The sequence below is a fragment of the Talpa occidentalis genome, unplaced genomic scaffold, assembly GCF_014898055.3.
Source record: "Talpa occidentalis isolate TD23 unplaced genomic scaffold, MPIMG_talOcc4v2.1 talOcc4.2, whole genome shotgun sequence".
Classification (NCBI taxonomy): Eukaryota; Metazoa; Chordata; class Mammalia; order Eulipotyphla; family Talpidae; genus Talpa; species Talpa occidentalis.
The window spans coordinates 50,754,535-50,769,639 of record NW_023602073.1 but is presented as its reverse complement, the minus strand read 5'-3'; the positions used below and the strand labels follow the sequence as shown (position 1 = coordinate 50,769,639).

Sequence of the window (15,105 nt, the reverse complement as noted above, 5' to 3'; positions counted from 1 at the left end):
GAGGTCTGTTGCGCCATGTGGGACCCTCGCCAGAGGCCGGGGATCGAACTGGCACTGCAGAGGCTGCGGGCAGCTTCGCAGCCCAGCGCTCAACCGCTGAGCCACCAGGGGAGGCCCCCAGCTGTATGTTTTCTTTGGAGACGTCCCTATTTATCTCTTCTGCTCATTTTCGGGGGTGGATTATTTTTTGTTTGTGGAGTTGTAGTCGTCTTGGTTGATCCTGGGTAGCAGCCTCTTGTCAGATGTGTGGTGTGCAAATATTTTCATATCAAGGCAAAATTTAATTGAGCTCACACACTTTCTAACGGTCCCCTTTCATCCACTGCCTTCTTTAACTTACTGCAGAGGCTTTGCTTTCCAAGGGGAGCTGTAAAGTGTTGCCTTCTTGCTTATTTATTAACTTAGAAATTTATCTCCTCAAAAGGTCTTGCTGCTCATCTCCGGCACTGTTGTTCTGGGCCAGTGCCCTCTCTGGCGTCACCCATGGAGAGGACGGTGTATGCCTGTTTACACAGAGCACACTCAGCAGAGTGATGGGCATGCGGCCGCTCCCCAGCAGTGCCGTTAAGTACCAAGCCTGTCTGCAGACAGTTAGGGGGCAACCTTTTTGACCTTATGAGTACACATCCTCATATTGACTACCGGTTCATCTTTCCCATGATGTTAGTCTCATATTCCAAGTGCATTGGTCAGGTTTTTAATAAATTCTACTGATCTGCCACATTAATATGCTACTCTTTGCCTAAATTTACAATAATATTGAGGGAATAAATTATGTTGAGATCAATTCTGGTGGAGGTTGAACATGCAAGTGCTTTCAAGTAGAAAATAAATAAAATGGGGCGGGAGAGTCTCAGTTTCTCATACATGGCTCCTGAGAGATGCAGAGCCTTGTATGTGACCTCCCCAGGTGCCTGTGTGTTGTGTGTATGGTATGTGTGGCATGTTTGATATGTGTGGTATGTGTGTGGTATGGGTGTGTGTGTGTGTGGTGTGGTATGTGTGTGATATGTGTGGAATGTGTGTGTAGTATGGTGTAGTATGTGTGTGGTGTGTGGTGTGTGTGTTGTGTATGTGTGTGCGTGAGATGTGTGGTATGTGTGTGTGGTGTGTGGTTTCTGTGCTGTGTCGTGTGTGTGGTGTGGTGTGAAATGTTCCAAACACCTACATAAAAGTCTTGGTTGTCAAGAGCCTGTTTTTAGGAAAGAAGTGTTACGTGAATAAGGTCATGTTAAGGGTTCATTTTCTTTTTTGAATTGTCGGATTTAAAACCTGATAAGGGAAGAGGATGGAGCCATTGAAGCCACATCCACAATGTGGGCAGGCAGAGAAGGCCTCCTTCTCCCAATGCCACACGTCCTCACTGAATGCAGCTCCCTTTCGTTTCATCGGTTTCTATGACATACTCTTTAGTAACACAGCAGAAGCTGATGGAAGTGTGCCAACAGCTCAAAATATTATGGATCCTTATTTCCTATTTTTTCAGTTTATCGGCTTGCTTTAATCATTGGGCACAGAGTAGTTATAATTGAATCTCTTATGGCTAGAGAAGCAAATTATGACAAATCCTGTGTAATTTCTGTTATGTAATTATGATTCAGGGTCAAACCGATCTCACCTTTTCTCTAAGAAATTGTCTTCCAGAAGAATAGGGAGAGGCATTTTTCAGTGACTGGTTTGTAATGTCACTTTTTCATAAATGCAGCATGTCATCTGTAGATTTGTTAGTCCAAAGACAGCCATTTGTTAGTGAAAAGAGACCGTTGCTGGACATTATTGATATATTATCACCATCGAGTAATTTCTTTGCCAAGGAGCAGTGAAACACTCCCCTTTCCATCAGTTACATTCAGCTGATTTCAACATAAGGATTCCAGGCTGCTGTTACAGATATTAAATCTGGTGAGGGCGCGTGTTGTCGGCGTCACGGACACTGTGCAGATCCTTCAATGATGTCCTCAAAGAGGCTTTTAGTTTTCTTTCCAGACTAGTTTATTTCCACTGAAAAAAAATGGATGGGCTCAGAATTAGCCTGTGAAATAAATGACACTGGTCCCTCCTGATTCATAAAACATGTCCTAAGATGTCAAAATAATTTAGCCTCTTGTTTTCAAAAGCGATGCTTTATCATGCTGCCAGCGGTGAGGGATTGAGCGCCCGGCTAGAAGCAGATAATAAGAACAAAGTCGTATTTTAAATCAATGTGTTTTAAAGTTCATGACATCAAATTTCACTTCCCATGCTCTATTTTGCAAATTCTTCTGGATTGCTAAAGGGATAAACGATGCACTTCTTATTCCTGAAGAACAAACCGAAACTCAAGCAACATGTGAAACTTGTTGAAAGAGAAGTCTAATCTACAGCAACTGCACATTCCTCGCGCCTCCTTGCATTTCATAAAGGCCTCTCCGTCTTGAGGACCAGGGGAGAATCTGCTCATCCATTTCTACTGCACTACCATTTCACTTGCGCGTTCCTCACCCACTTACTCACGGCAGGTTTGAGGAAGATCGGCTTCTGGGGTTCAGAGGCAGTGAACCCCAGCCCAGCTCACATTTGCTTGGGCCCTGCTGGGTGGGCGCAGGCCTGGCTGTGGCGGTGCAGCCTGGGCCCGGACTCCAGGGCGAGGTGCTCTCCAGCGCGGCCAGGTCCACACTCGGGGGCAACAGAGGAGAGCCTCAAGGTCACCCCTGCGCCCCCTGTGAGGATGGAGAGCGATGCTCCTCAAGCTAAGGAGGAGTGCTCCCCAACCTGAGGGTTAATGAGACACCCATGGCGGCAAACACTTCTCCCAGAAATATATTTGAAATTCTGATTTCGGATCTCCCTAATGAATAAATTAAGGAATATTTGGTGTACAGAAGAAGATTTGGGTGTTTTATTTTCCAGGGACATCTTCCAAATGAAGGAGGAGAGTATTTTACAGAAGTTAAATAATAAATCGTTTTAATACTGGGAATAAAGTTGCAACATATTTGTTAATATTATACTCACCCTACATGATATGCTTTGTAGTTAAAGAAACAAAGCCATCATTACACACTACTGATTTCTATAAAAATAATTAAATACAACAATATGTTCATAATGCACATAAAAATATTCCTAATTATTAAAAGTATGGCTTGAAGAACATGCTTTATTTTAATATAAGCCCACCAAGGTGGCTTTATGGAAAGATTTATTTCTGCAATAAAATAGATATTAAATTTGGATTATAGATTTGAAGTCATTATGTAACCTGAAAGTATATGCTGTAGAAAGAACAGGCTATTTCTTGAACGGCCTTTCCACGTTGACATGTTCTTCTTTTTAAAACTTTTTCCATGAGTAAGTTTTCCAAGTTATTTTTACTGAGTCAGTATATGTGTGACAGAGTTTCTATTCTTATCTGGTTGAAGTTGCATCACCCGGATCTCATAATTCTCACTGGTAGTTAGACTTACAGAGCCATCAAAACTTAGCCCGATGATCTTGAGTATGGTATATCATTTGAGTCTTAGTTTTCTCCTCTCTAAATCAAATAACCTCCACGAAATATATAAATGATGTCTTCTCCCCTGTTCTGTATGTCTGTGATTCCTCACATCTGCAGTGTCACGTCCTATTAAGATGGAGAAATATGACAGCAAAAGCTGCGCATGGTGGAGTCTGTCATTTTAAGTTGAGATTTCATCTTACTCCTTAAAGATTCAAAATATAAATGCATCTAACAAGAAGAAATTAGTCAACAATAACAGCACTCTAGTTTAAAAAACGAAAGATAATGATGATGGGACACCTTGTGAGGGGGTCACGCATTCCAAAGTGCAAAAGCTAAACTCCATGTTCCTTTTGTTTCCCTTTTTCTTGTAGTTTAAGATTAAAAAAAAACTATGGACCCATGCCACAGGGGTAAGAGCAAAGGGGATGTTTTCACTTGACTCACCTCAGGAAAATTCGGAATCTCCATTCCTCTCTCTCTAAACAACATGCAACTATTCAGATGTCTAGTTTTGTGCCAGAACCCCTGTCACACAGCGTTTCTGAATGTGCCTGTGTCCACCCTGGGCCTGAGCTCTGCTCACTCTGTTTCCATTTCCGCAATGCTGCATATTATTTAATTTTTAGTATAATAAAGCAGCACATTCAACATGATTTTTAAATTTCAAGCCTATACGAAGAGCTCCTGCATGAGTTGCCTCTTCCTCACACCCTCTCTCCAGCGGCCCTGGAATTATTTCGATTTTAGGTCTTGTCTGGGTTTCCCCGCATTAGCGCTGCAGGGTCCCCCACTGCCCACCTGCTTGGGGCGGCACCGGGACCCCAGCCGCGGGCGGCACGTCTCCCGCTAGTGGGTGAACCCGCGGCTGCCAGGAGGAATCACACGCGTCCCAGCGGCTCAGAGATGGTGCTGGAATGTACTAGAAAGGAATGATGTAACTTATGGCACTTGGTTAAAAACACAGGCGCGAAGAGAGGAACTGAATTTCGAAATGATGATACAGAGATGATGTATCATCCCTCTATGAAATATATAAATGATGTTTTAGATGATGTATAAATGATGTATTATAATACATCCCTCCATGAAATATATAAATGATGCCTTCTCCCCTGTGTATGTCTGTGATTCCTCATATCTGTGGTGTCACTGTTGTGCCCACGTCGACCAGTGCAGCCCCCAAGGACACAGACAACCGATGCAAGGGCACAAAGGAGTTTAATACGGGCTCGAGACCGGGCCCTCGACACGCACCGATGCAACGGCAGAGGTCGAGAGCCCCGAACAGAGGAAGCTGGGACATCTTATAGGGTCGCGAGTGGCGGGAACTTTGAAAGAAGTTGGCAATTATTCATTGGCTACTACAAAGGCACTTTGGGCGCGCGCGGTTACAGTTTCAAACTGATTGGACGGTTAGAGATGCTGTCCCATTTATGGACAGGACTGCCCTCATTGGTGGCTGGGGTGGTCTGCTTTTTCGTCACCAAGTGGAGTGAGGGTTGTGACTGCTGAAACTATCTCCGGAATGCGGCAGGACAAGGACTAACATATCAAGGTGGAGGATATACAAAATGGCGAAACCTCAGCTAAGCTTGGTTCCACATTTTTCCATTTTTTTTTTTTTTTTTTTTTTTTTGAAAAAAAAAAACGGCTAGTCAGTTAAGAAAATAACACAGCTACCAAGCCTTTTATCAGTTAGTCAGTCTCAGAATTATGGTTACGTTTAGTCACATTATGTGTCATTTTGTTGTTCATTCACAGGGTTATAGGTCCAGCAAAAGTTCTCAGCCACAAATGAGAATTACTCTGCTTAAACAAGAGATGTTTCTTTAGTTGTTTTTTATCCCTGAGGCCTTCCTAAACTCCTTAGAGGTCCTCTTTTGTACTGTTCCTGAAACTTGCTTAATCACCCTAACTCGCCCTATGTCTCATTCCTCCCTTTTTGGGAATGGAGCCCCTAACTGCAGTCAGGGAAAAGGGGCGTCGTTCTGATCAGTAACTGCTTCCTGCTGAAAGTGGGCGATGAGGGGAAACAGTCAGGGCTCCACTCCTATGTATTGGGAGGGGTCCTGTTTTAGGGGTTGTTGGGGAGAGTTATATTGGCGTAAGGGGGCATATTGGGAGCGCAGCACCATTAACTGGACCGTGTTTACCCGTTGTTTAATAAAGGCCACGAGTCGATTAATGACACAGGGCCCGATAGACAGAATTAAGAAGAGGGTAACGACTGGGCCCAGAAGAGGCAAGAGATAGGGCAGCCATCCTCCTAAGCCTTCCCAAAGAAATGCATTGTTGTCTTCTAGCTTTTTTCTCCGGTGTTCTAGTTCCTCTTGTAATTGCTTAATTTTATTTCTAACTATTCCTGACTTGTTAGCATAGAAGCAACATTCTTCCCGCAGGTAGAGACAGATGCCTCCTTCCTTTGCTGTGAGAAGATCTAGCCCGCGGCGGTTTTGCAGGACCACCGCGGCCAAAGAGTCTAACTGAGACTGTAACTCTAAGGTTGTATCTGCTAGCCGCCCAATGTCCCCCACCAGCTGAGCTGAAATTTTTTGGTAAAGGTTAACAGAGGTCCCAATTCCAGCAACTCCGGTCCCCACTCCGGCTGCCACCCCCAGGCCGAGCAGTAGTGGGGTAATTATGGCCCGCTTATGTCCGGCAGGCACAGACTGGATGAGCTGTATGGGAAGGCTTTGGTTGCCTGGGACCACTCCCACATCGGGCATGAGATATGTTAAAATGCACAAGCCCGACCAGTTAGCAGGGAGTACGGGGTAGGCTGTGGTGCCACAGAAGAAAATAGTGCCCAGTGCCGGCGGGCACATAGAGGCAGAGCCATTAAAACTGGGCGCCTTAGTTGCACTGACTACTGAACTGCAGAGTACCTTATTTACTTGACCCACTCTTAAGGTCCCATTGTGACTAAGGCATGGCATCTGAGCAACTGTTGGGGAGAGCTTGACATTATTGATGGGCAAGGTCTGGTTACACGTATGGGTTGGGCCCTTTAGGTTTGTCCAATTAATCCAGTTGTACACAGCAGGGATCGCTGTGTAACGGGGGGGTCCCTCTCTTAGACATAACCAGCAATCGCTGGCCAGGGTTGGGTTGGTCTTGTTTAAAAATTGTAGGGCTGAGTCTAACATGGCCTGTACTGTCTTTTTCAATTTAAGGGAACCCACCGGGCCTGGGATGTGTATCGGCTTGAACCACCGATCCTGTGTTTGGGCAACTTGTTCAAAAACCCTCTGAACTTCCTGCTTTCGTGCGTGGTCTTGCACACCCCCACCATCTGTCATCCCCCAGTGGGTTTGCAGAGTCCAACAAAAGGGTTTTCCTGCTTTGACAGGGCATACATATCCCGCGTTATTTCCTAAGGATATACCAGTCCAGAAAGTTTGATTGGACTCTGTGCACTGATAAACAGTAGACCTTTCATAGCACTGTGAATGAACAAAGGTATAGGCTGAAAAACTCCCCCCCTTTTTACAGTGATTGTAACTTTCATTTTTAGGCGGCATTTGATTTAAACGCTTCCAACAGACCACCCTCCCCACTGTACCTGGACATCCATGGGTGGTGTCCTTAATCAGGGTCGCCACAAACAGAGGAACTCCCTTAAGGCTGCAAGCACGCTTACTAACATAGCACTTGCTCTGAATATGACCGAATATGCCTTCGGTGATGCACCGTCGGCAGGGATCCCAGTCAGCCCCGACAAGGAGAAAACAAAGGAAAGACAGTAGGTAGCCAACATTACAGTTTGGTGTCATTTTTCACGGCGTGGGCAGTGGTCTGGGAGCGATGGGTTGTAGCCGGGAGCGCCTGAAGAGTCAGCTTGAGTGGATTGGTGGGATGCTTCCGGGCTCGCCACTGCAGCTGGGAGTCGTCAGTTGGTGCCGTCTTGACGTGTGAGTGATGAACCCAGGCCGCGATGCCGTCCACTTTGAGTGCGGTGGGTGTGGTCAGGAGGACTATGTAGGGACCCTTCCACCGGGGCTGGAGGCCACGACCGTCGGTCTTGTGTCGGCGGACAAGGACAAGATCTCCAGGCTGAAATTTGTGGGCTGTCTGAGAAGGTCCTCCCCCTTCATAGAGCGCTCTGAGGCGGGGCCAGACCTCCTGGTGAGCCTGCTGTACAGCCCACACAGAAAGAAAAAGTTCACAATCAGAAGGCAAATCACAAGCTAACTGCGCACCGTGCGGTGTGGTTGGGGGGGCGGTTTCATAGATAATCTCGAACGGAGACAGACCCAGACGATAAGGGGAATTGCGAGCCCGGAAGAGGGCATAGGGAAGGAGAGTCACCCAGTCCCCGCCAGACTCTAAAGTTAATTTAGTTAAAGTTTCTTTTAAAGTTCTGTTCATTTTCTCCACCTGCCCTGAACTCTGGGGCCGATAGGCACAATGGAGCTTCCACTCTGCTCCCAGGGCAGAAGCCACAGATTTCGATACCTGAGAGACAAAGGCTGGTCCATTGTCTGACCCAATGGTCACTGGAAACCCAAATCTAGGAAAAATGTTTTCCAACAGGATTTTGGCTACCACTCGAGCTGACTCACCTCTTGTCGGGAACGCCTCCGGCCATCCGGAAAACGTGTCCACCAGGACCAGCAGGTATTGATAGCCAAATTTACCTGGTCTTACCTCGGTGAAGTCTATTTCCCAATGGACCCCCGGGCGCGTTCCTCGCGGCCTCATTCCTGGTTTACCGGTTGTCTTGGTGGCGTTTACTATGGCACACGACTGGCAGGATGCCACTACTTGTCGCACGGTACAGGTTGCGTCCCGGACATGGAGGTTTCATTGCCTGATTAGAGTTAGAATTTTTCTTTCTCCCAAATGCGTGGCTCGGTGCAAGCGCTGAATGAGATCAGTGGCCAAGTGTGCTGGCAAGATGGCCTTAGTTTTTTGGGTGTACCACCAGTGTCCCAAAGAAAAAGCACCCGGTAGAGACTGTATGTAGTCAAAGTCCATAGCACTATACTCTGGGTCTTCCGGCAGCTGCGGGTCCCCTGGGTCTGGGAGTTTTACTGTCAGGGCATCTACCGGCATTAGGGCAGCTTGGCGTGCTGCCTCATCCGCCCGCTTATTACCTTGAGTTGGAGTCGAGGAGTCCTTTTGATGACCTGGATGATGTACTATAGCCAGCTTACGTGGTAGCCACAGCGCTGCCAGGAGATCCATAATTTTTTGAGCGTTTTTAATGCCTTTGCCGTCGGAGGTTAAGAGCCCGCGCTCTCGATATATGGCCCCGTGTACGTGGGCCGTGGCAAATGCATATCTGCTGTCAGTATACACAGTTAAATTTTTTCCTCGAGCCAAGGTGAGAGCTTTGGTTAGGGCAATTAGTTCAGCCTTTTGAGCGGACGTCCCGGATGGCAAAGGCTCAGCCCATATGACTTCCTGCATGGACACCACTGCCGCCCCTGCCGCTCTTCGGCCCTCGTGGATAAAACTGCTCCCATCCGTAAACCAAACCAGTCCGTCCGGCAGAGGGTTATCTCGCAGATCAGGGCGTAACCCTTGGACCTGGGCCAAGATATCAACACAGTCTAGATGGGCCTCCAGGTCAGGGGCAGGTAGGAGGGAGGCGGGGTTTAGCCCCGTGGGTGGCGAAAAATTGACCCTCTCTGGGTTGAGCAATAGGCTTTGGTAATGCGTGATTCGGGCATTACTCATTCACCTCTCTGGCGGCTGCCTGAGGACTCCTTCCACCGCATGGGGGGTGGTTATGGAAGTAACTTGTCCCAGAGACAGTTTTTGGGAGTCCTTGAAAAGGAGGGCAGCCGCTGCCACCATGCGTAAGCACGGTGGCCAGCCGGACGCCACCGGGTCTAACTTTTTAGACAGATAAGCCACAGGACGCCTCCAGGGGCCCAAGGACTGAGTGAGCACCCCTTTAGCTATGCCCTTTGCCTCATCTACGAACAAATGGAAAGGCTTTGTAATGTCCGGAAGACCCAGGGCTGGTGCAGACAGTAAAGCCCTCTTTAAGGACTCAAAGGACTGCTGCATCTGGGGAGTCCACTGAAAAGTTACTTTTTCCCGGGTAGCCTCATACAAGGGTTGGGCCAGGTCTGCGAATCCAGGTATCCATAGCCGGCAAAACCCAGCAGATCCCAGGAACTCACGTACCTCCCTTTTGGTGGTGGGTGTCGGTAACTGTAAGACAGTAGCTTTTCTGGCTTCCGTCAGCCACCTATAACCGTTTTTGAGGCGGTAGCCCAGATAGATTACCTCGGGCAGGCAAATTTGTGCCTTTTTTGCGGAGGCGCGGTATCCCATCTGGCCCAGTTCCGTCAGTAATCCGGCTGTTCCTGTTTGGCAGGCATGCTCACTTTCCGCTGCAAGTAACAGATCATCAACATACTGGAGCAAAGTTAGTTCGGGAAATCGGCTGCGGAATTTTCTTAAATCCTCATGAAGGGCCTCGTCAAAAAGGGTGGGAGAGTTTTTAAACCCTTGAGGCAACCTTGTCCAAGTTAATTGTCCACTGATGCCCCGTTCCGCATCCTGTCATTCAAAGGCAAACATTTCCTGGCTTTGGGGTGCTAGTGGTAGACTAAAGAAGGCATTTTTTAAGTCCAATACTGTGTACCACACATGAGTAGGTGGCAAGGCACTCAGCAAGGTATAAGGGTTTGGGACTGTGGGGTGGATATCTATGACCCGTTTATTTACTTCTCTGAGGTCCTGTACCGGCCTGAAGTCTTGCGAGTGTGGTTTTCGCACCGGTAACAAAGGGGTGTTCCATGACGAATGGCATGTTTTAAGGATACCACTGTCCAATAGCCTCCGAATATGAGGCGTTATTCCTGCCTTGGCTTCTGCAGGCATAGGGTACTGTTTTACCCGAATGGGTTCAGCCCCAGGCTTTAGCTGGACTATAATGGGTGGTCTGTGGGACGCCAGGCCAACGCCCCCGGTTTCTGCCCAAACATTCGAGAAAGATTCCATCCACCACCCAGAAAGGGGTGGGTGATCTGGCGCCACCAAAAGGCGGTACTCATCTTGAAGGGAAATCGTGAGGACGTGTAGGGGAGAGCCCTTAAAGTCCTTGATTTCGACACCTTTCTGTCCAAATGAGATTTGCGCTTCTACCTTGGTTAAAAGGTCTCTTTCAATTAATGGGTACGGGCATTCAGGAATTACAACGAAGGTGTGCGAGACCTGACCTTTTCCCAGGTCTACAGATCTTTTTGTGGTCCAGGGATACTGCTTGCATCCCGTAGCCCCTTGCACCCACGAAGTTTTACCGGAAAGTTTACCCAAGGGTTCCGTGAGGACTGAATGCTGTGCCCCCGTGTCCACAAGGAAATTAACGGGTCTCCCCTCCACTTTTAAGGTTAGCCGGGGCTCGGGGAGGGTCGAGCCCTGACGGTCCTAGTCACTGTCATCTCTTGTGCCCCCGAGCACCAGGACAGGAGTGTCAGAAACGGCGGGGTTGTTTGAGGTTATTCCCCGTTTCTTTGGGCAATGTTTAGCCCAGTGTCCTTTTTGAGTGCAGTATGCACATTGATCACGCTGTAGGGTCCTGCCTGTCCCTGTGGAGCTGGGGCGGCGGGAGGGGTGTAGCTTACCCGGGTCGTCCTTTTGAGTGACGGCGAACAGGATTTTGGCCATATCCCGAGTGTGGCGTGCGTTTTCAGCCGCCCTTACCTTCCGTTCTTTCTGGCGGATGCGGTCTTCTCTTTGCTCAGGAGTTTCACGGCGATTGTACACCTTTTCTGCCACCTCCATAAGATCTCGAATAGATTTTTCTCCCAGCCTATTTATTCTTTGTAGTTTTTGTTTAATGTCAGGAGCCGCCTGGTTAACAAAGGCCATTACCACCGCGGCCCTGTTCTCCGTTGCCTCCGGATCCATAGGAGTATATTGCCGAAAAGCTTCCATGAGGCGTTCTAGAAAAGCCGCGGGGGTCTCCTCCCTTCCCTGCTGCACATCCCCTACCTTGGCCAAATTGGTGGGCTTGCGGGCTGCTGCACGCAACCCTGCCATTAGAGTCTGGCGGTACACCCGGAGTCTCTCCTTACCTTCAGCCTGGTTAAAATCCCAGTCAGGTCGGGTCAAGGGAAACACTAAATCTATGCGGGCCGCGTTTGTGGTGGGTGTGCCATCTTCTCCAGGGACTAATTTCCTGGCGGCCGTCAGTATACGATCTCGCTCCTCAGTGGTGAAGAGGACCTGCAAGAGCTGTTGGCAATCATCCCAGGTGGGCTGATGAGTAAATAGAACAGTGTCTAGGAGATTAACAAGGTCTTTAGGGTTGTCAGAGAAACGTGCATTTTGTGCTCTCCAGTTGTAGAGGTCACTGGTCGCAAACGGCCAGTAGTGCATGGGCTGGTTGCCCTGCTCATTAGGCAATCCTGCCACACGCAGGGGCAGGACGGTGGAATCCGGGGAATTCGCCTTCACTGAGCGGGTGCCTGCCGCCGGACCCTGCCCACGAGCCCCGCCCGCCTCTGGGGGAGGGTGGTCAGCCGACCGCAGGAGTTGGGGAGGGTTACTACAAGGGTTATGATAGGGTGGTGGAAATAGAAGTTCCTCCGGGGTAGAGTCTTGGAAAACCGCAGGTGCCGACGGGGTGTTGGGGTGGGACCCAAGCAGTTTAGCCGGAAGTACGGGTTGTGCCTGTAACGACAAAAATGGCTTTAACCAAGCAGGGGGGTTCTGGACTAGATCTTGCCAGACTAAGATATACGGGAGTTGGTCAGGATGTCCGAATTTTTTTTTACTGGTGATGATTTTTTTTACGCGACGGACAATCTGTAAATCAAAAGTTCCCTCCGGGGGCCAACCAACTCCGAACTTCGGCCACTCTGAGGAACAAAAGGTGATTAGAGGGGATTTTTTTATTTTTACACTGAGGTCCGACCCTCTGGACCTGACATCTTTAAAATGCTGTAAAACAACGGATAGAGGGGTAGATGGTGATTGACCCATGATGACAAATGCTAGAAGTACAGTGGCTGTCGTCACAAGAAACAGGCCAAAGACTGATTTTTCAAAAGGCCCCCAAAAGGGTATCTGCTTCCCCGCAAAGGGTGTGGCCTTCCTAACATGTGGTCCGGGGACGTCTCCCGTGGTCCACGCCGGCGGCTTTCAAGTGCGTCCACTTAAGCCTGACCCGGCTATTGAACAGATTTTCAGGTTTGCAAACAATTACAGTTTTTACAGGTACAAAGTACAAAAGATACAGGTACTAAGTACAAAACAGCTTCTACAGGTACAAAGTACAAAAGATACAGGTACTAAGTACAAAACAGCTTCTACAGGTACAAAGTACAAAAGATACAGGTACTAAGTACAACTACAGGTCTGCAGACTTGAAGCTTACCTGGGCGAGTGTTGGAACTCACCTGCGCGCTTTAGAACTCCTTTCGGTTGCTCGGCAGTTGGGGTCTGCACTCGTCGATCCCGGACGAGCCCCCAAAATGTTGTGCCCACGTCGACCAGTGCAGCCCCCAAGGACACAGACAACCGATGCAAGGGCACAAAGGAGTTTAATACGGGCTCGAGACCGGGCCCTCGACACGCACCGATGCAACGGCAGAGGTCGAGAGCCCCGAACAGAGGAAGCTGGGACATCTTATAGGGTCGCGAGTGGCGGGAACTTTGAAAGAAGTTGGCAATTATTCATTGGCTACTACAAAGGCACTTTGGGCGCGCGCGGTTACAGTTTCAAACTGATTGGACGGTTAGAGATGCTGTCCCATTTATGGACAGGACTGCCCTCATTGGTGGCTGGGGTGGTCTGCTTTTTCGTCACCAAGTGGAGTGAGGGTTGTGACTGCTGAAACTATCTCCGGAATGCGGCAGGACAAGGACTAACATATCAAGGTGGAGGATATACAAAATGGCGAAACCTCAGCTAAGCTTGGTTCCACAGTCACGTCCTATTAAGATGGAGAAATATGACAGAACAGAGTATTCTAATAGACTGGAGGACGTGGTCAACCAGCTCCCAGGAAAATCCAGCTTCCGGGTGTTCAAAGAGTTAACAGAAAACGCGGTGTCCTCAGCCCACATGCCTGCCTGACAAGAGTCATCCCAGAGAGAGAGTAACTGGCTGAGGCTGTTTCCTGGCAAATCCCATACAATAGTCAAGGAACGCACGACGCCAGGTTTATACAAAATCCTCCACAGAAGAGAAGGAGGTGGAGTTCTCTCTAACTTTTGTTTTCTTTTAATTGAAGATAAACTCTGAAAGCAAGCAAGCTAAACAAATATAAAATTGATGGCTGAATCTCCCTTAACATCTAAGTGCAAACAAGTGTTTGCCAAAAGGATCTGTCAATGTATGAAGAGATGTGAAAACACCGGCCTGTAAGCTCTCCTTGGTGTGTCGGTTCCAGGAAATCTGAGCAGAGTTACACTCTCACACGTCATCAAATCAGCTGCTGATGGGGCTCTTTTAAATGCTAAATAGCTACCTTGTTGGATGTGCTCTACTTCTATGTATATACACATCATATTATTTATGACACCATATTTTCAGTAACTCACAATGCATATTTCTAACAATATATTTTCACACAACTCTCTTTTCTCCTGGCACTATCACTTCATCTTTTTATTTTTCAATTTTAATACCTTATTTTTTTATTTTGTTGAAATAACAAGGACTTATAACATTACATATGTTTCAGGTATATATTATTAAAAATGCAGACTGGCCAGGCCCTATGGAAACAGTATGGAGGTTTCTCAAAACAGCAACTCCACTCCTAGCTATCTACCTGCAGGAAGAAAAACACCAATTCAAAAGGACAGATGCACTTCTGTGTCCACTGCGGCACTATTTACAATAGACAGGATGTGAAAACACCCTCAGTGCCCAAGGACAGATGACCGGAAGGCAGTGGCCAGGAAGATGCGGTGTGCACACACATGGGAAAACTACTCTGCGATAAAAAAGACGAAATCTGGCCTTTTGCAACAACATGGATGGAGCTGGAGGGGATGATGCTGTGCACATTAGTCAGAAGAAGACAAGGAAGGCCCAGAGTGGGAGATAAACATTCAACTGACGTGATTTGGAAAGGAGAGTGATTTCTAGACAGGGCGGAACACACTCGACTCAAGGACACAGATAATCATACGCACAAATACGCAAAAGGAAAAGAAACATACATGTGGCCACTTGCTAGAAAAGGCAGGGTTGAGGATGGGCAAGAGTGGAGAACTGCGCAGAAGCAAACACTGTGGAAAATTCCCACTAGACACACGGAAGAGGCGCTTAGTGACAAGGACGCTGAGATCCTTAGATGGAGACGGGCCACAGAAGCAGAGCGGGGACCCTGCAGCCCTGACCTTGCCGGATCAAGAGTTAAAGGAGGTGCTAGAAGAGCGGCAAAGGGCAGGGGGCCTGGTGTGGTTGTGTCTGATGGGATGAAGCTGAGAGCCCTTGAAGGGCCTCGTCTCTTGAATTTGGACAGAAAACGCCTGTGGCAGCCAGAGGGTCACCCTGACCATCAGTGTCTAACGCTGGACTTTTCTTGGCGGTGCTGACGGAGCAGGAGGGTCTGATGACAAAGCTGGAGCCGGGCGTGCTCCCTGGCTTCTCTGCAAGTGGCGGGGTGCCCAGCTGTGAGGACAGACACAGACCCGCTGGGAGA

The 15,105-nt window shown here is 48.2% G+C and overlaps 1 protein-coding gene across 1 annotated transcript; it reads right to left on the bottom strand.

Moving 5' to 3' along the window:
• Window positions 1-7,240: 7,240 nt before the first annotated feature.
• Window positions 7,241-12,096, bottom strand: LOC129146282 (uncharacterized). The gene is given in 2 exon segments (XM_054698131.1): window positions 7,241-7,618; window positions 8,132-12,096. Coding segments are annotated over 2 exon segments (4,071 nt in total). The 5' UTR covers window positions 11,825-12,096.
• Between the last annotated feature and the right edge of the window lie 3,009 nt (window positions 12,097-15,105).